Raw genomic sequence first — 25,847 nt, forward strand, 5'->3', positions numbered from 1 at the left:
AACGACGGAGAGACGTAGAGACAGAGAGGAATTAGATACAAAGAAAAGCTTTCATTTTTTGAAAGAATAAGAGAGAAGTTTCTCTTTCATGTTTCTGATATCTGACATTGATGTGCAGTTTTTCCTAATTACACATTGGCTCCGTTTGGTACAGTGGAAAGATTGATTTTCAATGCTAGCGGAAAAACTATGAAAAATATGCTGAACTTAAAGCTGTGAAATATGCTGTGAGGTGTTTGGTGAATTAAAAATTGATGCTAGAGGAAAACTGTTGAAATAAAATATTATAATATTAATTTTTTGTTTTTATATTAAAATTAATCTAATAAATATAATTCTTATTAAAAATCATTTTAAGTATTAATTAATAAATATTTTTAATTATTAATTAATAAAATTTTAATATTTTTTTATTTTAAGTATTAAAACTGTTAAAATACTTCTATAGTATTAAAATTGTTAAAAATAATTTTAAATATTAAAATATTTTTCATAATTTTTTAATCATTTTGTTATTATATTTAAGCAAATAAATATAATTTATTATTCAAATTAATTATAAATTGTTTTTATATCAAAACTGAAATTAATATTTTAAATATTAATAAAAAAGTAAAAGAAAATAATATTATAAATATTACTAAATGTTATCATTTGTAGGACCCACAATATTAAAAAATAATAAAATGTAATAATGATGTGGGGTCCACATCATTTAAAAAAAAAAAAAAAGAGGCATTCAACCTCCCGCTATGGAAAGAAGCTCTTTTCCTCCCATTGTGTTGGGGAGCTTCTTTTCTTTCAGTGGATCCACTGCTTCCGCTGCATCAAACGGTGACAGCGGCTGGTGCGGATCCACCTGTTTGCCCGCGTGATTTTAGAAGCAATTTTTTTTTCATTTAAATATGCCATGTTTAGGCTGATGTGATGTGCCACTTAGGCATATGCAAGGATGTTTGTCTATGTAGGACTAACGGTACCGTAAAAACAAATGGAAGCTCTGTCCCTGAAAGGCTGAAACCACTTGGCGTGCCACCCACCATTCGATTCTATGGCTCAGGAAGTACATTCGAAACGGAGCGTTTTAGTAAAACCCAGCAGGTCGTTGCGCGAGGTCAGTGACGTGAATTTATTTTCATTCTCTTCTTTATGGATTCTCCCTTCTTCTCTTTCTGAAGGTAGCAATGGCGAATCCGTTGGCTTGTGGACTGAAAACACTCTTCTTCGCTTTGGGATGTGTAATGTTGGCCACTCTCATCTACACCATCTCCATCGATGGCCTTCCTTTCAGGATCGAACTTCTCACCCCGTAAACCTCTCCTTCTCTCCCTCCTTAACACACACACACTCTCTAATATTCTCAAGAACTTGTGGTATCTAATAACTCTTATCTACTGCAATCGAATTACAGGTGGATGGGGGCTACCTTGATCGACTTCTACATTAACATTGGAGCGTTTGTGGTAAATATTTTCATCACTCATTTTCTATGGCAGATTGAATATCTTTAATTGCAAAGAAGAAATTCCATGCTAAAATGACAATCAAGTAATTTTATGTGCATCTTGTGCAGGAGAGTTTTGTTTTCCAAATTTGCAGTTCTATTTTTCTTTGTTTATATGGGTGTGTGCATTTACATAGTTTATGTATTAAATTCATCAGGCTTGGGTTTTATACAAGGAGGCGAATTATATTAGTGCAATAATATGGATAGTTCTGTTTGTTTCCTGTGGAAGGTACCTTCTCTTGTTTCCCTGTAGATAGATTGTTTACATGCTTTTGTTGTTGGTATCTTCGAATGGTTGTAACTTGTGTGTCTTAAGTTACTTTTTGTATAAGCATGAAAAAATAAGAGTAAATCAAAGATTATGTTTTACTTTTTCTTTGTTGGTTGCTTGGTTGCGGTTTTTAGCAACTAATTTTGGAGCTCGTTTCTTTCTCTGTACCTTATTATTGTTTTTCGAAGTAAGACTGTTGAATAAAATTTATTTACTCAGCAGTGTTTCCTTGTTATCATTCATTTTGTTGAGGACCAGAATTCTTGGCATTGGTATCTTCAAATGGTTGTGTCAGCACGGTTCTCTCTTGGTTCAAAGTTCAAACGTTTTTGGTTTACTTGTGATGCCATTATCTTGCTCCCTGATTTGTTTCTTTTCATTTAATATAACGTTTATTGGTCTTGATCTTCCCCAGATTAGAAAACACATCAATAGATGGTTTAAATTGTTTGTTTTTACTTAGTAATTCTAAAAACATGTAAGTTGTGAATACTTTAATCATTTTTCATGTAGTCTCTCGATGCAACATAGAAAGTTGTTTCTATTTTCCCTTCTATTATATTTTTTATTCACTTCAACTGTGTTTCTAGTTTTTTTTTTCCTCTTCCAGTGGTAACTGTGTGTATCTTTTATTTATTTATATACATTCTGCAATCAGGTTTCTGATATTTTTTGTTTGGTCTTTCCCCAGCATTGCTACATGTGCTTATATTTTTATCCAACTTCTCAAGCTATCACCCTCTCAAGCTTTACAAGATCCAATATACCATGTTCTACTGGGAGACTCTAACAGGTATGTTTACAAATGTTCAGTAATGTTGCGATAAGCTGATTGATTCTACATGTTTCTGTTTTCCTTTTGCCTAATGAACAGATTTATATATTCTGGTCGTATATTAGCATGTTGCCCATCCAAGTGTTAGCTGTCATCCATTATTTTTTCTATATGCATAACAATGAAATTGGAGGCTCAAATCTTATTTTTGCTGTTGCTTTTGAATTTATCGTTGTTCACATAAACTTGTCGTAGGAGAATTGTAGTGGAATGCATGTGTTAATGCCTTAAATATGAAATCTTAGAGGAACAGCTCTGGAGTTGTTTGTTGGACCTATGGTCCTATATGTCTAATTTTGATGATATTAAATCATTTATAAATCATAATGAAACATTAAAGCAATATTTGATTTATATGAATTGAATTTAAATGACTATATATTTTTTAGATAGTGCTGGAAATTAAGTTTTAAAAACAAACATACATGGACTAAGTTAGAGCATCAATTTTCCAATTATCATATCTTAACCAACTTAGGTCCAAATGACTTGAAACTTGAATCACATATACATGAAGGTTTAATATATGTTCTAGGACTATAATCATGAGAAATTAAGTGCATCACATATATATTTGGTCATATGCTTAAATTCCGCCAAAACTAGGTTTTACCTAATTTTGTGCATATGTGTTCTTTGTGAACGTGGTGAACCAAATGAACTCCGATTTAAATGAAATTTCGTGTGCATCTTAGTTTCATCACTATGAACATATTTGATTTAGTAAAGTTCAAGAGAAAAGGTCATTTACACTGAGTTAGCAAAATGACTTTGAATTTACAATTAGAATTTATCGGTTTCACTATTAGTGATCAAATTGCTTGGTTGAGTGACCAAACGATTTCCGATTGTTATGAAATTTTACATGGACATTCTAATACATATAAAATGATTTATCATGCAGTAATATGAATTTTCTGGGTTGTTTTTCTAATATAATTAACCTATGCGCTCTATATGAAGCTCTTTGAGCTTACATGCAATTGGGGAGTTCTACCTCCTATTTCCTTGTAGGTTAATCATCATTGTGGTCTCATATGGCTCAGAATTCAGTATGTTCAAGAGTGGTCGAAGTCCAGTTTCTAAGAATGAGCTTGGAGCTCTAGGAAACTATGAAAAATCCTATATTTGCCAACTTTCCACTAAGGCACTTAATCAAGTTGAATGAATCAAACATTGAGGCTATTGGTTGTGGTCTTCATGGAGATACAACTCTTTTCAAACATGTGGGACAAACCTTGTCCTCTCTATCATTAGTGATATATTCTTGTTTGACATTTTCACTCAAGACATGTGCTACCAAGAAAGTTAGGTTGGTGCAATCAAACAAGATCCTTGACATTTTCACTCAAGACATGTGCTATCAAGAAAGTTATGTTGGTGCAATCAAACAAGATCCTTGACTAAGGGATCACTTTTGAAGTCTTTGATTCAAAATGAAGGGACAAGATGGCATAGTACAATCTACATCCATGGCTGAGAATTAAAGAGAGTTTGAATGGTCAAGATTTGAAGACATACATTGATCAAATGGTTGTGCATAAGACAACTTTCTTGCTTGCAATTTTTGACTTAAAAAAGGGAGCATGTGCAACGTCTATATGCTCTATGGTGGAGATTTGTTTGCTCAAATCATCAATGATCAAGATTAGGAGCTGCAATGGATGGTAGAGATCAACTCTTGAAATTTGATCCAATGGCTGCAAGCATAGGAGAGAATTGCCTTTAAAAGAAGATCTTCCCTTTCATACAACTTGGAGAAGCATTTGCAATCAAGAGAGAACTTTGTTCAAAGCTTTCAAACATTCAAGCATCCATTGTCTACTAAAATCCCAGCTTCTTCTTGAGCCACTACTCAAGGCCTTCTCACCATTTTGCTGCTGCAAAGAGAGGGTGCTTTCACTTGAGCTCAAGGTGTTATTTCTCCCAAAATCACCTCACCTTACCTACTTGAAAATCCTACCCGTGAGTGTGTGATTGTTGTTATTGAAAGTTCTTCACTTAAAGTCCCTTTGTTAGGGCATATTACAAACATTGAAGTTTGAGGGAGTTCTTAGAAACCCTTGGTTGTAAAGTTTGAAGATTGTCTTGAAATCTTTAGTTTCAAGGGTGACCTAAAAACCCTTGTGAGTTTTGTGGAGCTCTTGAGAAAACCACATCCTTAGTGGAGGTTGAAAATCCTAGGTTGGTGAATCTAGGTAGTAGACGTAGGAGAAGGGTCTCCGAACTACTATAAATCGCTGTGTTGATTTCTTTGTTTACTTGTTTATATTTACTACTTGTTTCAAACTGCAGGTTTTTCAAAACCCTAATCTGTCCGAGATTAGCAGACTGCCTTAAACTTTGAATTTTGATCTGAAATTTTGATATAGTGTTTATTAAGGTGTTGTGACATTGCATATAAAATTTCGTTGCATTTTGACATCATTTGATAGGTAAAATCTGAGTTGAAAAATCTGTGTGCAGTGTGTTGCTTGAAAATCTGTTTTGTGCAATTCTTGATTATTTGATATTTGGTCATTCACTATATTGTATCACATCCTGCATTGGATTGAATATTGATTAGGAAAATCATTAGAGTCCAAATTTGTGTGCTACTTGTTAATTGCCATTAATTTGTTTAAATTGAAAAAGGGATTCCAATTGGAATTTGGGGACACAATTCACCCCCCCTCTTGTGTTAAAACTCGATCCGTCATTGTTGTGAACATGAATCTATAAGACAAGTGAAATCAGTTTTTGTTGTGTACTATGACCCGTGCTGCTAAGCAGTAAGCACTGTTTTAGATTTGAGTTAATAACGCATGCAAAATTTCATAGAAAATAACTTCAACACTTAATGGGTCAAGATGTAACTATGTAAGGAATTTAACGGAATCATATCAATGTATGAATTTTTTGCTGCTTGAAGAGTAAATAAACAGCTATGAAGTAAGTTTGAATATCATGCTACCTATGCATTCACATTTTCTATATTATTCCACTCGATTAAGGCATTTACTGCAATGAGTAGACCAATCCTTGAATATTTTATAATTGATAAAATATCAAAGTCATCCCTTTCCTCTGCCCCTCCCCCCTCTTGCTCTATCTCTCTCTGTACTTTAAGATATTCCTTTTTTTAAAGGTATGCTATGGGGAAAATGAAGATGTGCTCTCCTGTAGTGGCTGCAAGAATATTGTTTAGTGTTTTGGGTTTATTGATGCTCGTGATTTTGATTTACACTATCTCAACTGACGGTTCCCCATTCCGCAAAGAGCTCTTAACCCCGTAAGTTTTCCTACTTTTTTCAGTTCTTGCCATTTCTTTTTCTAATTATAATATCATGTCATAAAATTGTTGGCCTACTTCAGTTCTATTTATTCTAGTAAAAAAGATAAGTCTCGCTGTCTCCGAAGGCAAGAAAAGTTTTGTCATCAGTTATAGATTTGTTTCTCTTTTTTCCTACATTCTTCTTGATTCTTGCCGTACCATTATCATGCAATTTGACTTCGATGCTCGGATAATATTCATAAGACTTCGACATGCTACTGGCCATCTATTTAGTACATATTTCATATTTCAATTCTTGTTTTCCTTTTCTCTTAACCAATGATGTATGCAACCATTTAGCATCTTCTTGTAAAAGACGTTATTAGACTGAACTGCATTACTTGTGTTTTAATTGTGAAATAACATTACGAGCTCTGTCCCACTTAACTATACCTGGCCATTGCTACCCAAAGTTAATGGCCTCAATTTGATTTCCTGAGGAGCAAGTAAGAAATTGTGAAACTAGTTGTGCATTTCATCCAAGGATATCTTTCTTCTTTTATGGCCTATAGACTGCGATTAAAATACAGGTTTGAGCACATATGTTTTATGCAGTCATCTTTTTTTGTCTGTGCCTGTAAACAAATTGAATGGTATCTGCCACACTTCAGGTTATTTTCTGCCTAATGAATGTAACGATTTGTTAAAATGCACGCAGGTGGATGACAGCAACACTAGTTGACTTCTATATTAACGTTGTCGCTCTATCGGTATGCATGAATTCTTACCCATGTAGTTACAACATCACTTGGCTGTCAGTTTGCCCTCTATTTATCTAATACGAAAAAGAGAGACTAAGAAATTATGACATATTCAACTTTGCCTGGGATGTGCCACAATGGGAATCATCAACTTCCATTTGCCTAATAAGTTTCTCTCCTTGATAAGACACGGTTATCATAGAGAAAGAGAACTCATGTTTTTGCTAATGATTCAAAATCTTTTGGCATCATAACATTTTTATTTATCATTTGGAGAACTAAAATTCTAAAAAGAAAAATCTTTCTAAGGTGCAGCTGTGCACTTCTTGTATTTTCTTTTTCTAAACAAAAATGGTTAAAGGATTAAAAGTCAGATCTTGACCAAGACATTTCAGGGATCGCATATTCTAGATAGATGATTCATGATTTTGTATTGATTTATGGTAAAGAGAACTTTTATCGTTGAGGTGTAACTAGACTGTTAACCATGGCTTATGCATCTATTCTTCTGGTATAATGAGAACACGATTTGAAAAGGTTGACATTAAATCATCTAAACTTTCATTGTAAGAAAAACCGTTCACAAAACTTCTCTGACTGATCATGCAGTGTACTACAACTGATGCTACTATGGTTAATGCATGCATTCAAGCCACTGTGTCTCTTAAAGTGATCTTATTTACACAATTGATTAGAAGTCTCAGAAATGCTAACATAGGATTATATCACTTGTCTTACAAATATGGCAGTATCTATTCATACCCTCAAAAGGTGATCGAGGCCTAATTCAATGTTTTTAATATGGAATTTTGTAGGCTCCAAATGCTGGTAAAATTAATGTTTCAAATTTCATTAACTGCATTTAAGCTACACCAACTATTAAATATGCCTTTTATTTATTTGGAAGCACTTTTATTGGTAATCTCAGAGAAGAAGGCATACTAGATTTTAGCAATAGTTGGCTGACGATACTTGCAAACAACATTTGTATTAGTCTTTATCGTGTTCTCTACTTTAATTGAAACTGTGATTACCTAGGTGACTTTATTGAACATTTGAACCTAATCATTACTTCTTGTTAACAACATTCTCAGACAATTGTCTTATATAAAGGCATTGTCACTATTTACTGTCAAAAAATGCTGTGGCTCAGTGATGAACTGGTTGAAGGTCTAACTGTTGTGTTCATCATTAATCCATATGATCTTGTGTGGGTGCGAGAAATAATAACATTAGTTCAAGCTTAAATTGCGTGTCTGGACTGAAATATGAGACTTCGAAGTTTTTGATGATTGGAATTAGCACCTATCGTTGGATATATAATGGGTAAACAAGAAGCAATGTTTCTGTGAGCTAGAGCTGACTAAGTCTCCGATACTTGTGCACAAATTTTCGCTTACAGGCTTGTACTGGCCATATAAATATAGAAGCACAAGTCCTGCCATAGGATTTTAAATGCTTCTTTTAATAATATTATTGAAGATGTGTTATAATATTCTTGAATCATGAGATAATAAACTTAGCAGTATTTCATTTGCCATCACAACTGTCATGGTATTTTCTAGTGGTTAGCGAGTGCTGGCAACTGATTCTTCCATACGTGATTTCAGGTTTGGGTTGGCTACAAAGAGACAACATGGCAAGCTGCATTCATTTGGATAGTTTTATTGATTTGTTTTGGCAGGTAACCATCTGATTTTTTAATAAATTTGGGTGCTGCATCATAATCTCTTGAGAATCTGAAAAATTCAGAATCTGTCCCATGAGGCACTAGGATGAGAGCACATCAAAAGTGAATCTGAACTATAAAACAAAAAAAAACAAAAAAATTAAAGAATGCAAACCTTACATTCCCATCCACCTTTGCACTCCATCTCCGTGATACACTCTCTATCTCTGTTTCTCTCTTCGCCCAAGTCAAAACATCTCCCAGCTCCAGCAGTTCTCATCGATCTTGGTCGGAAAGTCACCACCCTCGATATTGATCATTGTCCACCTTAAATCACACTTTCAATTCCAACAATCCCAATAATCAAACCCATTTGTCTGGTCTCAAGTCTCCATGTGTAAATCCAAAAAAGAGCACAGTGAATCTTCCTCCATTTATTATTAATTAATATTTTAAAATTATTTAATTTATAATTAATATCAAATATTTTCATCTGAAAGTATTATATAAGATACAACACAATTCATAGATAATTTTTTTTTATTTGAAATTAAATAATATAAAGAATGAATAAATAATATAAGAAGAAATTAGTATTTTAATACCGTACAGATTCAAATAGAGATACTGATGCAATTGTTTTAGATAGAGATGCTGTAAATCGTCAAAAAATGGTGTTTGAGGAGGTAAAATAGAAAATCTGCTAAGAAACACTTATGCGAGTGCTTTAGCCATATTTTGGTTTGTATGCTGACAAAAGGATGAAGGTTTCTAATTTCTGATGCATGAAATTGAGCTGCCATTGGAAGTTGAAGGTTTTTATCTCGGGAACTTATTCATCGAAGCAGCTTAGATAGCCTGTGTAAGGCAGTTTATTACCTCTGTATATTTGCATTTTGAGGTCAGATGCATAACTATTCGTAGTTAAAGGTTAAACGGAAACTACTGTGTGAGAGGTTCCCATGACGAAGGTGGGATCAGAGAAGAACAAGATGTAGGTGGTCTTACCCAAGCATTGTGGAGAGGTTGTTTCTAAGATTTCAATCTATAAACCTTGGTTGCAATAAAGCAAATTTACCACTAGGTCACACCATAAATGCCTTTTCTCAGAATGCATAAATATATTCTGCAACGTGTACCATTGGTTTAGCTCGTTGGATATCATGGTGAAAGCACACATGTTGCGTGCGTGGATATGTGGATGCATGTCTCTGCGTGTGTCTTGTGACTTCTGTTACCTGAGTTACCATTTATTCTTAAGCATCTCTATCTTATGCATTCTAACTGTCTTTCCACTCATGAGTTAAAGTAGCATAGATAGTCTCTTTAAATGCTTGGTATCACGATGAGGTGTAGAAATGGTTTAGTATTCCTGCTTGGGAGGGTCTCCGATTGATATAGGCTAAAATCATTATGTATTGAGACACCAGAAGTAGTGTTGATATTTGGTATCTAACTGTGCAGCATTACAACTTGCATCTACATCGTCCTGAAACTGTTGAAGCCTAGCTCTCAAGATCCATTCTACCTTGTTTTATCGAGAGATGATTATAGGTAACCATGCTGCTGAGTGGTACTGGTTCTTGTATTGGGAAAGAAAAGTTGACGTTGTTTATTTCCCTGTTCCTTTATTATCACAATGTAGTTGAGGAATATGATATAAAACTTCTCTCCTCCTCGATACAACCTTTTATTTGGAACTTAAGACTGCTTTCATTGATATAAAAGGAAGTAACTGTTTTAGAGCTTATATTCTTGGTTTTCAAAGAGGTGTTGACGTTTCTTTTCTAAGCATTTTAGAAGACCTGTTGTTGGATTTGGCGAGAAATGATTATTAACATTGAAAATGAAGCTCTTTCAATCATGCATATCATCAGTTGTTGGCAATATTAGAATATTAAAATAAGGATTTGACAACACAACAAAATCCATCATTGTTGCAGCAGGGAGGGTTTTCTGAAAACCCGACTAGAATGACTGGTTCAACTGGTTGAATTCAAAACCATTGCGCTTTCATGTTTTGTTATTCAGTCTACTAGTTGATGGAGTCGGACTTCTTAATGTTGTAATTGTATATCTCGACTCTTTGGCTTATATCTCGCTGATTTTATTTTGGTGCGTGAATTTAACTGAATACAAAGTCGAGAAATGATTGTGCTCTTTCAACTGCAGTTTAATGATCTATTTGGTCTTGCTGGTTGTTCTGATTTATATAGAATTTATATTTTCATGTTCAACTCTTCAGGCTGAGTATGTCGAATGGATTTCTTGAAACTGTGGATTAACGCACCACTTTTGTGGAGCAGCCCTTGAGCTGAATGGCAATGGAGAGACGCTCCGACAACAAGTCACAGTGAACTTAGCTTGTGGTTTATGATGCAGATTAGGCGTGAGATACATTGATGGAAGTGGGCCACAAGCGGAGCTGGTGATGAATTGATGCGCATGGGTCGGTGATGGCTTGTAGAAGCTGAAGATAAGGATGGAAACTTCAAGTGGAGCAGAGGAGTCGGGTGCTGCATTCATGAGATGGAGATGGTGATGATGTCCTCGTCATGTCCTAGTTTGACCATGGACATGAGATAAGATAAAGAAGGTGACATGATATATGCAATGATCTCAGCAACCAATACACACATTGTAGTAACAGCCAAAATAATAATAAAAGAAAAAATGAAATCGAAGATATCATTGAGACAAAGAAAATAGAATCCCAATTATAAAAACAAAAAGTAAAAAGAAAAAGGTGATAGTGTGCGTCAACACACTATAAAAATGAAATAAAAAATATATATATAATGAATTGAAAAATGAAATAAAGGAGGAGAAAATGTGTGGTGGCAGGGGTATAAAAAGGAGAGTAGGGTTTAAAGTTGAGGGGCATGTTAGGGGTTTAGAGGCTCTTGGTAAGAGGGCAGCCTTACGGGAAAAGAAATCAAAAAGGAGATCTCGTGTGGCAGGAGAGGGCGACTGTACAGGAGCAAATAAAAAAGGAGGTAACGAGTAAGAAAAGAAAAGGTGTAAGAGAGATGGGATTTTGGTAGGAAAAAAGAGAGGAGACGTGTGGGAAAGGAGAAAAGGTGTAAGAGTGGCAGTAGAGATAAAAGGGAGAAAGAGGTCTGAGCATTGGTGCTTGTAATATCAAGCACTTCAAAACCATTATCTCTCTTCTCCTTTATCTTATGTGGTACAATTTAATTGGATGAGTGAATCCCACAATATACACTCTTCATTAACACTTCATACATTCCAACACTTCATACTCACTTTCTCTATTTTCTCTCTCTTCCTTTTTATCATCTCTCTTCATTTTCATATCTCTATCTTCCTTTTCATCTTCTCTTTCTTCCTTTTTATCATATCTCTCTTCACTATTCATTAACTATATACATACTCCAACTCTCAAATATCCTTTTTTCACAATTAAATTTTCAAGTGTCATTTTTCACCAATTGTGTGTATGTAGCGCTATATTTATAAAAAATGTAACATTTCAAGTACTTGAAATACACTCCATTATACCCATTGTGAACATCTAACACTTAACTTATCAATAAAGTATCATCTCAAGTACTTTAAAATCATCTCATTGTGGATGCTCTCATATATATAGCGGGGAGCTGCACAAATTAAAGGGGAGATCAAGAGAAAAAGGAGAAAGAGAGGTTTTCGTGTGAGAGAAAAGGGGAGAGCAAGGAACAAAAGGGAACAAAAGGAAGTGTTCTTGGAGGAGACTTAGCCGCTGCAACATAGAGAGCAAAGACGTTTTTCATATCCCATTTCTCTGAGAAGGTAATAATCGGCAAACATCATTGTATCTCCATATCTCTCTGACTTTATCTTTGATTCATACTCTGCAACTTGGTTTCCCTGATTTTTCTGGCTTCCCTGATTCTCTATGATTTCTCGGGTTCCATGTATTATTTGTTTTATATGTTCATGCTGCTGGTCCAGCTTTGGCTTCTGTTTATAGTGTTCATATGCTCTTGCTTGTGTATTTGTATGCTTATATTGATTTCTTTTTGGATCTGTTCACGCTGCGTGTTGTTCACAGCAACCTGTTTCCATTTCTTCGATCTCATTTGATGATAAACAACTTGAGATCTTGTCTATATTTGAGACTCAGTCTCCTGTGTTTGTGCTTCTGTATTTTGTGTATGCATTGGTCTCTGCATATATATGTGTTCATATGGGTTTGTATATGTATATCAGGTGTGTGTCTATGTACAATATGTTCATGTATATATGTGGTGTGTCTGTGTGTGTGTATATATATGGTGTGTATGTATATATATATGGGTTTGTTTGTGTCCGTATGTATATATATATGGCGTGGAGTATATATATATATGGTGTGTGTATATATTATAGGTCGTGTGTGTGCGTGTATATGTGCCACGTTTACATACATTTATATTGTTTGTGAGTACATATATATGGCGTGTCTGGGTGTGTATATATATGTTGCGTGTGTGCATATGGACCTGTTTGTGTATAAATGAATGCATATATATTTACGGTTTGTATGAGAGTATATAACATGGTTAGGGGTACACATGTGTATATACATATTTATATGCATGGTTTGACCGTATATGGCATAATGGAAAATATGTTTACGTTTATGTGTATATGTATACTTGATTTGATTTGGACTTGATATTGGACCCGTTTGGATCAGCTTTTTTTGGAGCATTTATACTACTTGCTAGTATAAATGCTCCATGTCAACCAAACAACAATTTACGACACATATTCCGAGACAATTTTTTGCAGCATTTATACTACTTTGTGAAATGCTCCATCAAAGAACAATTTTACAATTTTTACCCAGCTTTTTCCAATCTTACCCCCAGTATATTGTTGATTTACCAAATATACCCCTGGATGACCTGATAAAATTTAAATAACTTACCAAATAATGTATACCCTTTCCAAATAATGTATTAATTAAATTTAATTAACTCGGTAATTTATTAATTATTTTATAATTTATTATTTTCTTCAATTAATTTAAATACATTTATTGATTTTATAAAATTTGTATGTTTGTATACAGGTATACAATTAAAATGTCTAATACCCCTGCACGTAATTTATCCAATATGCTACACAACACAAATGTTAATAGTAAAAGTTCAACCAAACACTTACCCAGCATTCAAGCAGCATATCTGCTACTAAAATTGTCTAACATTTCTGCTACCACCATTTCTGCTAGAATATCTGCTACTTTGTAAATGCTCTACCAAACTAGCCCATTATGTTTGGATACCCATTGGCCCCTTTTTTATGTTTGATGTCGGGTTTGGGCTTGACCCCATTTGGGTCAGAGGGCATACTTAGAGGATTTGGACCGGATTTGAGCAATGGGTCCTGAGGGCAAAATTGGATTTTTGTACACTTGTATAATTTTTTCATTTTTATTTTTATTTGTGTATAATGGTAAAGATGTAAACTTTGTAATAGTATAGCGAGAATAGTGAAAATGCATACATAGATATTCTAGGATGTTAAAAACATATAAAAATCAGGAATTGATTTTGTGAATGATGATTGCATTAGAATGCATGCTTAAGACTTTGATTTCTTACATTATGTCATGCCTTAGATGTATGTTAGGATTGTTTGAATGCCATGAAAATAAATGCAACGCGTTAGTTATTATTGGATTAATCCAAGCTGTCTCACATTAATAAACACACCAAGATTAAATTATGGAACCTGTATGTTTTGTTTAAATACCAATGAGTCTTCAAGATATTGGGGTTCCATTGACATTCATTCAAAACATTTGGATTTCGTGGACCCGGAAAACAAATATGTTTTTAGGGATTAGGAGATTAGGAGAATTTATTTAAGGACTTAAAGATGAGTTTAAAGATATTTGGCCCATTCAATGAGCCTTAAATTGATTCTTTCTTTTCTCGTGAGAACATAATTGCGAGTAAAGCTTGAATTGAACATTATTCCTTGATTGTGGGCCCTTTTGGTACATCAACCAAGTCCTCAAGAGTCCCTTTTTCCAAATATCCAAACACACTCTAAGTGGGATTTTTATTCATTTTTGGCCAAGCCGAGAATGACCCTAATGATCTCATGCACACCCTTTTTTCAAATATCCAAACCCACTCCAAGTGGTGTTTTATCCAATATTTGGCCAAGCCGGGAATGGCCCCAATGATCCCATGCACACCCTTTTTCCAAATATCCAAACCCACTCCAAGTAATATTTTATCCAATCTTTGACCAAGCTGGGAATGACCCCAATGATCCCTTGCACACCCTTTTTCCAAATATCCAAACCCACTCCAAGTAGTGTTTTATCCAATTTTTGGCCAAGCTAGGAATGGCCCCAACGATCCTGTACACACCTTTTTTCAAATTACCAAACCCACTCCAAGTGGGATTTTATCCAATCCTTGGCCAAGCCGGGAATGGCCGCAATGATCCCGTGCACCTTGTTCTCCAAACCACTTCAAGTGGATTTTTCATAACATTTCGATAAGACCAATCAAAATGGGATTTTCAAAAGCAAATTAGAGCTAAATAGGAAGACATTCAAAGATAACCGTTTTTGGGAGTTGTGGGGTGCCTAACACCTTCCCCATGCTCAATAGACCCCCTTGCCCATTTTTCTCGTAGACTAGAACGGATGTCCAATTGCATCCTAAAAATCAATTGGTGACAACTTTATTGTTTTTCATACCGATTGCTTCACACGTATATAAAAGGACACGTGATTTATGTGTGTATCTATAAATTAACACAAGATTATGAGAAAGTGATAATATAACCCACAATCAATCCTACGGGCCAAAAAAAGTCTGCAATTGGACTTTCAAATGGGGATCTTTAACAAATTAATGGTGGCCTTTCAAATGATATTAAGAAAATGGGCTCCACACGAAATGGACCATCAAATATTGAACATGGGTTGACATGAATTGGGCCTCAAAATATAAAAACAAATATAAAGTGATTAAAAATGATATTTATACTTAAATGGTGTAATAATCACTTTTAAGCTCTAATTACATGACAAATGCCCTAATAAATTATCATTAAAAGTGTACATTTTTGACACTTTTCACATATACAAATACTCTTGGTAGTTTGTGTTTGGCTATACGAGTTATTTTCACCATTGATGGATTAATGGATTTTTCCCTGTCTCTCTCTATATATATATTTGTGTGCGTATATGTGTCAGCATTTGCAACTGTGGCATGTGTAGTTGCCGTTGCATGGCTACATTTGCTTTACCATATTCCTGAACATTATTTTGTTGTTGTTTTTTTAATGAAAATGGTCATCGTCTCACTCCTTGCTTTTATGAAAATTTTTATTGAGCCTTTTCAATTACTATGCAAGATGTCAAGAGACACCTTTTAGACTCTGAGAAAAGCTTCTTCCAAAATAGAGGTATTTTCAAAACATCCAAAAGCACAACTACTTGAAAGGGCCTCATGACGAGATCACCTCTGTTGCAATTCCCGTTGCCTTAGCAGCTGGTTCATTTGTATCTTATTGTGAGTTTCTCTCTATAATTTATTGGGACCGTATTTACAGATTCAAATTTATGTCTCTTTGAACCATCCAAAATAAATTTATTTGCGTCAGTTTATCTACATTATCTATTGTTATTTTGTTATGCTTAGTATATATTGAAATTTATGCTTAGTATATATTAGAATTTATCTGCACTATCTATTGTGGTTTTGTTATGTTTAGTATGTGGTTTTGTCATGGTTAATATGTATTGAAATTTATCTGCTTTAGTTTATCTACGTTATCTGTTGTAGTTTTGTTATGATTAGTATATATTGAGATTTATCTGTATTAAATTTATTTGCATTATCTGTTGTGGTTTTATTATGATTAATATATATTGAAATTTATTTGGAAAATATATATATGAAAGATTTTTTTTTCTTATAATATATCGACAATAAATCTTGTTTGAAAGAGTTTTTCACATTGATTTAAAAAAAAATTTTTCAAAATTTGTCATGGATTTTTAGAGATGATTTTGAAGTTTCGTTTAACAAAAGAAAAAGTCAAAACTAATGATGTCATGCGCATTTGTGTTTGAGAAAATATGGAAAAGAAATGAAAATTTGTCGATCTGCTCTATAATTTTATTAGATGAAAATGGAAATGTGTGTGTATATATATATATATAGGCAATTTAATGAGATGTGTCATTATTAATTATTTTTTGGGAGTCATTATTTGTACACACAAGTTTGTACTCACTACACATACTTGCTTAAGGAACATTATTTTTTTTTTGATGCACACGCTGAGTTTCTCAAATTACCCTTTCATACTCATTAATTACATAACATTTACTATCCTTAACTACCCTCTTCAGCACCTGCAACCTATCCTATATGTCTATTGATTATACAAGAGACACAATGAGAACACTACAAAAATTAGAATTTAGTGAATGGATTCTGTTTCAACATTCAAACTTCGAAGAGTATTAAATAGCAGAAGTTGAACATACAACACTACTGTGCCAAATGGCAGCTCAAAAGAGGCAAAGCTTCTTGATCAGATCTTATAGGCGTGGTCTGCAATAAATAGTTGGTTCCAAGCAACACTGTGCATGGAAAACTCAAGTGAATTCACTTGCTCCCCCTCTTTGTATCTGTTGCTTGCGTAAATATCACTTGGTGTTGTCCATGCTGGAGGATCTTGTCATCAATCACGTCCAACATTGTATCATTCTTCTCAAATTGTCTTGCAAAAGCAGCTCCATTTTGAACCTATTCAACATAATCATATATGTTGAGAAAGTGGGGTTCCATTTTGGGAGGATTATCCCAAATCATATGTCTGATGGGAGAATATGAGAGCGACTAAGAAAATATTGTAGGCAAATAGAGGAGATGATGATAATTTTTATAAAATTTTAATCAAAAGTATTAGGGTTATAAATGTAATTTAATTTACGAGAAATTTTATTTACACACCATCAAACTATTAAGTTTACAACACCTACTCCAAGTTTACAATAAAATTTTCTAAGTTTACACCCAAAATCTAATGAGTAGCCCAAAATACATTTTACTTGTAAAATATGAAATAAGAATTCCTTCTTTATAAGTTGTTGTCTTCAATTTTGTAAGGGATTCCTTATTCGCATCCAAATTCAACCCCTATTTCGACAAACTGAGACTTTGATCTACTAAAACATGGAGTGTTCTTCCCCAAGTGATCCTCTCAAGAATCGGGACTAGTGAGGCAGATTCAAGCCTCTCAACATGAAAGAATTGACCCAATTGGATATTATCACCAACTATTGATTTTGCTAAGATTGATTTGTATTTTTTGTGTTAAATTGGGTAACTGACGTAATAAGCGACTTAAGACTTTTTTTTGTTAAAAAAGGGCACAATCCTATGATTTTTTGTTACAAAAATCTAGATGGATGCATTGATTTATCTTCATTTAAGGACATATTAGAAAAATTTTGCGGCGTTTAAAAAAATTTCTCTTAATTTGATTGTATTGAGAAAAATATGGGTGCAAAGAGAAAACAGGTTTTAAGATAATTTCATACAATGATAATTTGGTAAGCATCATGTAGGGGTGCCTGGGGTCTGCTGTAAAATTTTTACAGCAGACCACACCGTAATTTCATTGGACGGTGAGATGTAATCTAATTCAATCTAACGGCTAGTGTTTTAAAGGCACAAAAATACTCTTTTCATTTTCTCTCACTAATATTCTCACTAGAGAGACACTTTCCTTTCCCTTTTATGCAACTTCTTCCTCAGGCGAGCCTTGTTCTTGCATTTTATCTTCATCGAGTTGATGACGACGGTGAGTCTCTCTAGTAATTTGGGTTATTTGGATAACCATAATCTTTCTTCTCCATTTGGGTTATCTTCTCTTTCTTCTCCATTGCTTCTACATCGAGACTTCGAGAGACAGATTGGAAGAAAAGAAGCAGATCTGCAAAAAAACAGATCTAATTTTTGGTCCTAAAATTTTGTTTCTTGGCCACTAAAAAAAGCAGATCTGCAATGCAAGGTCCTCTTTATCTCTTTCAGCACTGAAAAAGTGGTCTACAGCTCCCTCCTTGACGATAGTGTCACAATCTCGTGAAGCGGTGGCATCTCTTCGTCTCCCTCTACATCATCATTGAACTTGCTAAATTATTTATGGGTTCGATTTGGTTTTAGGGTTTGCAAATATGGAGGAATTGGGGCTTTATCTATTTTCATTTTTGAGAGAGAATATTAGAGAGAGAGAAAGAACCAGAGAGTTAGAGAGAGAGGACAGAATATGTAGAGATTTATTTAATATTTATGAGCCTTTAAAATAACAGCCATTAGATTAAATTAGATCACATCTCACCGTCCGATAAAATTACGGTGTGATCTGTTGTAAATTTTTTACAGCAGACCCCGGGCAGCCCATCATGTAGTGGACCAATTTGTTGAAGCCCATTGAAGAAAGCCCACAAACCACCCATCGGACATTATTTAATTCCTCTCTAGAATCTCCTGTGGTTGAAAGAGAAAAAAGAAGACAAGACTCCTCTTCCTTCTTCTAATTTCAGTTCCCTATACTCTCTCGGAGTTCGATACTGTGCTCTGTCTGTCTTTGGTTCTTGGTACGGCTTTGCATTCGGAACACTCAAAGACTTCCAAGGGCAACACAGATCAAAACCCGAGGCTTCTTTGTGATGCCTAATGAGGTTCCGTTATGACAATGAATATCGTAAGTATTGCCAAAACACATGCCGAACGATTTTGATAACTGTGGTTATAGTTCCTTCTTGTTCTGTGATCTTTGACAGGGTTTCTTCTCCAAAATTGTGGCTACACTAACTCTGTCTCTCATTCCTTTGCCCTTTGTGTTTGGACTCGTAATTGGGGGTTTCTGCTAGTTAATAGATATTTTGGTTTTTTCCCACTTCCCTGTAGTCCATGAGCAATGCATGTACTGCTGTGATTGATTTTAACAATAGCAGCACCAGCACACGGAGACACACACATTTTGTGAAATGGTTACCAACTTTGAATTTGTTTCTTATTAAACTGATCCTATGTGGGTGCATTTTTCCTTAATTTATTCAAAAGGAAGTAAAAGGCACGATGGGCACATAATCAAATGCCTTAATGCTTTATGTTTAGGTGGGTGTGCCAAAGTTGTATGTTTTGTGTGCATGAGCATTCTCTGGGAAAATCTCGCCAACAAATAAATATGATTTTTTTTTCTATGCTCAATATTTCTCACATTGCACAAAAATTCTGGAGTAACTTCTGTTGTATTTGTTGTTTTAGGTGACTGTTTGTCAAACGTGTGGTGGTAAGAGTGAGAAATTCTCCGTGGCTTTGGTTTATTGCGATAAATGTCGGGCTCATGCTGTGCATTGGTAAGAACTATTATTCGTTTAACAAAGTTATCAACTAGGGCTGCTGATTTGGTATCATGGAAATGCATAGAATCATATTATTGTCAACTTGTATAGACCAGAGATAATAGTGACCTTTTTATGATGACATGGTTTTCCTTTTATCTAGCGCAAGTTGATATTTTGTCCACTTTTTTTTTAACTTTATTTGTTTTGTTTTCCAGCTATTGCTTGGATGTTTTGCCCGAAACTTTTGATGAATATGTGGTTTGGTTTTGTGAGGATTGTGGACCAAAGGCTCTTGACATAAGTACCTCTGCTAGAGTCGGTGGAAGCGAGCATGCAAGTTTGGAAAACATTGTAGGGAAGAAGAGGAAACAAGTGAAAGTACAGAAGAAAAAGCAGAAGACTAAGAAGATAAAATGCATTACCAGCTCATTTGACAAACCTAGCTGTCTACGGTCCACAGAAAGCGACATTGAAACGTTGAAAAGTATCCTATTGGAGCAGAAGAAGAAGAAGAAGAAATTTTGGAAAAGACTGAAGAGGAATAAGAAGAAAAAATTCATTGACAGGTCACTGGGTGAGTCTGAAGGGCGGACACTTGAACCTAACCCTTCCTTTCAACTCGTTGGGGTGAATTGTACCAATAGTAATGAGAGACTTCAGGACGTTGAGAGACAAATGGGATTGGATGGGGATATTCTTGATGAAGACACTGCTTTTGTAGCCATTCATGAAGAAACTGAACCTGTCAAGTGTCCCACTATGAGTGATGAGAAAGACCAGAGGTTTCAGAGTCAGATAGAATCCGATTTTGGTACCTTTTTTAGTCATTGCACAGGGAATGGTGCAAAAGATCAGAGGTTTGGGAGGCAGAAAGGATCAAATAGGAACAATACTAATGACGAAATTGAATCAGGCGAAATTATAGAGTCAAAGGAAGCTATTACCAACCCTTCAGATAGTCCAGAGTGCTGTTTTTGTAATCAGCTGATAATTAGTGAAGAGGGAGAGTTCGTTAGTCTTTGCACTGGGAATGGTGAGGAAGATCAGAGGCTTACGGGACATGAAGGATCATTTGGGTGCGACACTGATGAAGTAACTGAATCCGGCGAAATTAAAGAGTCCAAGGAAACAATTACTGACCCTTCAGATAGTGCAGAGAGTTATCTTAGTGCACAGCCGATAATTTGTGAAGAGGCAGACTTTGTTAATCACTGCACTTGGAATGGTAAGAAAGATCAGAGGCTTGTGAGACAGAAAGGATCAAATGGGAATGTCATAGATAAAGAAACGGGATCTGGTGAAATTAGAATCTGTAAGGAAGATATTGTTGACCTTTCAGACACTGCAGAGAAGAGCTCTGTTTGTGTACTGCCAATAATTGATGAAGAAGCAGAGTTTTTTAATCGTTGCACTAGGAATGATGAGAGAGATCAGAGGCTTGGGAGTCCAAAGGTATTAAATGGGAACATCGCCAATGAAGAAACTGTATCTGGCGAAATTAAAATCTCTAAGGAAGCTATTACTGATCTGTCACATATTGCAGAGGAGAGATGCATTCAAGCACAGCCTATAATTGATGAAGAGGCAGAGGTTGTCAGTTATTGCACTAAGATTGATGAGAAAGATAATAGGCTTGGGAGACAGGAGGGATCAAATGGAAATGGCACAGATGAAGAAACTAAATCTAGCGAAAGTAGAATCTGTAAGGAAGCTATTATTGACTCTTCAGTTATTATGGAGAAGAGTTGTGCTCGTGCGCAGCTGACAATTGATGAGGAAGCGGATTTTGTTAATCATTGCACTGGGAACGATGAAAAGGATCAGAGGCTCCGAAGTCAGATGGTATCAAAAAGGAACCTTGCTGATGAAGAATCTGAATCTGGTGAAATTAAAATCTTGAAGGAAGCTATTACCAACCCTTCAGATATTGCAGAGGAGAGATGTGTTCTGGCCCTGTCGATGATTGATGAAGAAGTAGAGTTTGTTAAACATCTAACTAGAAATGTTGAGAAAGATCGGAGGCTTGGGATACACAAGGGATCAAATGGGAATGGCATAGATGATGAAACTGAATCTGATCAAATTAAAATCTCTGAGGAAGCTTCTATTGACCGGTTAGATATTATGGAGAAGAGCTGTGTTTGTGTTCTGCCGATATTTACTCCCATCTGGAGGTGAATCTCTCTGTCTCTGTCTCTGTCTCTTGCTCCCCTTTCTTTTGGATATGTTATTTTTCTCTTTGATGACTGGTATTCGGTTCTTGACAACAATCTTTATTAATATTAACTTGTTTTCTGTAATTGGGCAGGGGAAGTTTAAGCATTGTCAATGAAAATTTTGGTACTCTTGATGAAGTTGTAGCGCATCTGTCTACCTTAGCATGCTCCAAAGTAATTCAAGAGGCGAAGTTGTTACCAGGATTGCTTTCGGCAGAGTTGCTTCCTCGGTCTACGGTGTGGCCAAAAAGGTTCGTGAAGTGGGGGCCTGTTGGCGACAGTATTGCTCTTTATGTCTTTCCGGACAGTGAAAGGTATTGATTTAAACAACGTTGCTTTGGTTTATGTTCTGTGAATCTGTGTTATAGCTGCCCAAGAAATAACTTCCATACGGTTTTTCAGAGATGAAAGGATTTATGAGAGTTTAGTGCATGCCATGATCTGCCAAGACCTTTGCATGAGAGCTGTTGTTCAAAATGCAGAGATGTTAATATTTGCCTCCACCTTGCTACCAAAGTTTTATTGGAGTGAGTAGAAAATTTCTCCATTAGCTTTCTAGCCTTGTTATAGGTAATAGAACTTTTAGCTTAATCTTTCTAGTTTTGCAAACTAATGATGATTGACTTGCAGAATCCGGGCCAAAGTTCTACTTGTGGGGAGTATTTCAGAGCAAAGCAAGATTCTCGTGTAGCTGAGGATATATATGGTTCCTCTAGTGGGGTGAGATGTGATGAAAACCTTAACCTGTTATAGACGAGGTCCTATCGGTTGTCTAAGCAATGATAGCTATTGTCGAAGTTGATTATCTCCCCTTGTTTTATGCCAGTGTTAAGGTCTATCCAGCAGAAGAAGTATAGCGGGCCTTTTGTCTAGTTTTCTCATTTTACCTTTTTGGGGATGGGGGTTCCTGTAGTGGCCTCACCACTGTTAACAAGAAAATATGATCCAATGGTTCTTTATTTTTCAACTTAAAAGTCTTAAAACTATTTTTCTTTTACTTTTTTTTTTCTTTACTTTTTTTAACTGAAAAATAAGATCCGTTGGATCATATGTGGGGGGCCACTACAAGGCACTCTGAATCCTGATTCCGTTCTTGGTGGCTGTTCAGCCTTGTATCGTGGAGGCCTAGAATGACACAAGAAGAGCAGTAGAGGAGAATTACATGAGATCTCTTTTGGCTCTCGAGGACCATTTCGAGCTGCAAATTTTCTTGTGTCCCAATTTTGGACAGTAATGGCGTTGCCATTTATTAAGGTTGTGTTTGGTATCACTTTTAAAAATTTTGAAAATAAAAATATAAAATATAAAATGAAAACATAAAATTGAAACTTGTTTAGTTGAACATTTAAAATTGAAAACAAAAACTGAAAGTATAAAACTGAAAAAAAATAAATAAATTTGTGTTTATACTTTTATTTTCATAACAATGGAATATATTCACACCACTATATTTTTCATAACTACAGCCTTTGTTATGTCTATTGCAACGTAATTCACTATTGAAAACATTAACAAAAAGAAAAAAATATAAGAAATAAAACAATAACCCAAAGTATATTTGATCATTGTCTTCAAATCTTTATGTAATTTGTAATCTGAAATCTTAAAGAAAGTGCAATCTATAATAAGTGTAACTAGTTCTGTTTTCAAAACTTTTAAAAACTTTTTTTTTCTTGTTTTCAAAAATTTTGAAAACCTGTTTTTGGTTTTCATAAAAACCAAAACAGAAAATTCAAACAAACAATATTTTTTATTTTTTTTTTTAAAACTAAAACAAGAAATAAAAAACAAACGTGATACCAAACAGAACCAAAGTTTTCATCCTTTCAGAGTTATTCTTTTAACGTTCTAAAGATGAAATGACATGTCCTTGAGAATAATCAATGTGAGATTTGAACTCGGGACCTCTCTTAACCTTAGCTAAGACCCCTATCGTTAACGATGCGATACCTAGATTCCTCTAAAACTCGGGTGAAACTGAGCTAAACTGACATTCTTTTTACGCTCTGATTCATTTGGCAAATAGTTTCTGCTCAACAGTGCTGAAAAACTGTCTTGATTTATTTCCTTGATGAGCTTTATTATGGGTGAGCAGCGGCAGTTTTGTCTAGAGTAATCAGTCATGTGCTCTGCGTTTGGCTTTTGTGAGATTTTAGTCTGACAGGTTGACTCTTGACTGAGTCTTGCGAAATGCTTCTGTCAAGTGTTGAGCCAAGGGGAATTGTCCTGACTTTTTGACACGAATTAATTAAATCTAACTAACCAATACTAAAAGTCAATTACGGTCCTCTATAACATTTCCTTAAGTCCACTTGATAAAGACTACTAAGCTGCTCGCCGGCCTTCTCAGCTATATTTTTTTGTTTGAAAAGTATAAGTTTCAACAATAGTGAACCTTATTTCTACCCTACACTTTACTAAGGACATACGGTGTAAAAAACACATTTTTTTATCATCCTATTGACCCTATCACTTTCAATCTCAAATCCTTCCATCTTCTTCTTCCACACCACTTTCAGGCCCAAATCCTTCCATCTTCTTTTGACAGTGACTTGCTACAAATCTTCGACGAACACCCACTGACATCCTCGTCGTCATCAATGAGAACTTCGAAGGCAAGATGCAGGAAATTGTTTTGGAATTTGGGAGGAGAGCAAGAGTGGCAAGATGATGAGGGAGAGAGAAGAATTAGGGTTCTAGGGATGTAGATTGTATTTTTTAGAAAAAAAACACAAAATGGGGTGAACTCATAATTATTATATTTTTAATTGAGATTTATTTAGAGTGGGGTGTCCTCAGTATATAATGGAGTGCAAATAATGTTCATCTTGAACAATTCATTTCATGATAATAACGTTAAATCTCGGGATAACAGTCTCGTGATAGCAGTTTAGGAAATTATAAAACCGATGTTATGAAATTAAAAACTAAAGTAACGGAAAGTAGGCATAAAGACTAACAAAATAAACACCAGGCAAAACCGGAATGACTAACATTGTTCTTGTACAATGTTAGGTGTTGGTTCAATAGTTTTAATTTTCTTTTAAAAAAAAGGTTTATATTTTCATTTTTTGGAGGGAGAAGGAATAGAACATTTCATCTTGTGCAACTGTTAAGAGTCGAGACTTCTGCAGTTTTTCTAAAAAACAGTGTAAAAAATGTAGGTAAAGACATAAGAGCCAGAAGGAGTTCAAATAATGTTAGAAATAAATTATTAAAACCTCACATTAGTTATGCGAGTTTAAACGCTTAGAATCCATTTAATAGCATAATATCGCTATGGATAATGCTCTAAAATGTGATTCCCAAAAGACCCTCGTTTAATATGGAGTGCTAGATGTGAAGTGGGTATTACAAGTATGTTTTTAATCAATGAATATTTTAATGTCACATAGATTTGGGGGACTTTTGGGGATCATATTTTAGGGGTCTCTAACATTGTCCTATTGCTATTTAATGTAAAGTTGAATAATTTAATTATATTCCGTGTTTGATTTGAATAGAATATGGTATTAAAATTGTATGGTATAATTCTTACACAATACAATATTTGATTTATTTTCAAACAAAATGATAGTATGAAATACCGTAATTTATACCAACTACTCCCATCTAAAATAATAATAATTTTTTAATCATCGTATGTGTATCAGCTTTTATACTGTAATCTAACGATAAAAAATATCACCAAATCCCATATTGATCTTCAATGAGAAGATTCTCTCAACCCAAATCTAATTATATTTTTATTAATAACAAAATAAAGTTCATGCCAAACACTGAACAATAGTGTGATTATAGCAGGCGTTTTGGCCATTCTGATCTTTTTCCTTCTATGGTGTTGAAATTTCACAGGAAATGAGAAGAACAAGTGCAAATAATATCCAAAATAGATGCGTTAATCCATCTATATCATAAAATAATAGCATCATGATGTTCTAATTATACA

The 25,847-nt window shown here is 34.7% G+C and overlaps 2 protein-coding genes across 4 annotated transcripts; both read left to right on the top strand.

The window, feature by feature from the left end:
* Positions 1-1,114: 1,114 nt before the first annotated feature.
* Positions 1,115-11,016, top strand: LOC120016467. 3 transcript variants are annotated; one of them, XM_038869254.1, is made up of 9 exons: positions 1,115-1,309; positions 1,412-1,463; positions 1,663-1,736; positions 2,470-2,571; positions 5,741-5,884; positions 6,585-6,636; positions 8,238-8,311; positions 9,761-9,850; positions 10,679-11,012. In XM_038869254.1, the coding sequence occupies exons 1-9, from the start codon at positions 1,185-1,187 to the stop codon at positions 10,734-10,736; spliced, it is 771 nt and encodes a 256-aa protein (XP_038725182.1). In that variant the 5' UTR covers positions 1,115-1,184; the 3' UTR covers positions 10,737-11,012. The 3 variants fall into 3 exon arrangements, with proteins under 3 accessions (XP_038725182.1, XP_038725184.1, XP_038725183.1); XM_038869255.1 differs by having other exon boundaries at positions 1,116-1,309; positions 10,542-11,014; XM_038869256.1 differs by lacking the exon at positions 9,761-9,850 and having other exon boundaries at positions 10,542-11,016.
* Positions 11,017-18,847: 7,831 nt separating this feature from the next.
* LOC120015953 lies at positions 18,848-23,168 on the top strand. The gene is made up of 6 exons (XM_038868482.1): positions 18,848-19,036; positions 19,603-19,694; positions 19,898-21,856; positions 21,991-22,212; positions 22,301-22,425; positions 22,529-23,168. Exons 1-6 carry the CDS (start codon positions 19,022-19,024, stop codon positions 22,591-22,593), a joined length of 2,478 nt encoding a protein of 825 aa, XP_038724410.1. The 5' UTR covers positions 18,848-19,021; the 3' UTR covers positions 22,594-23,168.
* The last annotated feature ends 2,679 nt before the right edge of the window (positions 23,169-25,847 follow it).

This window comes from Tripterygium wilfordii, chromosome 15, assembly GCF_013401445.1.
Source record: "Tripterygium wilfordii isolate XIE 37 chromosome 15, ASM1340144v1, whole genome shotgun sequence".
NCBI lineage: Eukaryota > Viridiplantae > Streptophyta > Magnoliopsida > Celastrales > Celastraceae > Tripterygium > Tripterygium wilfordii.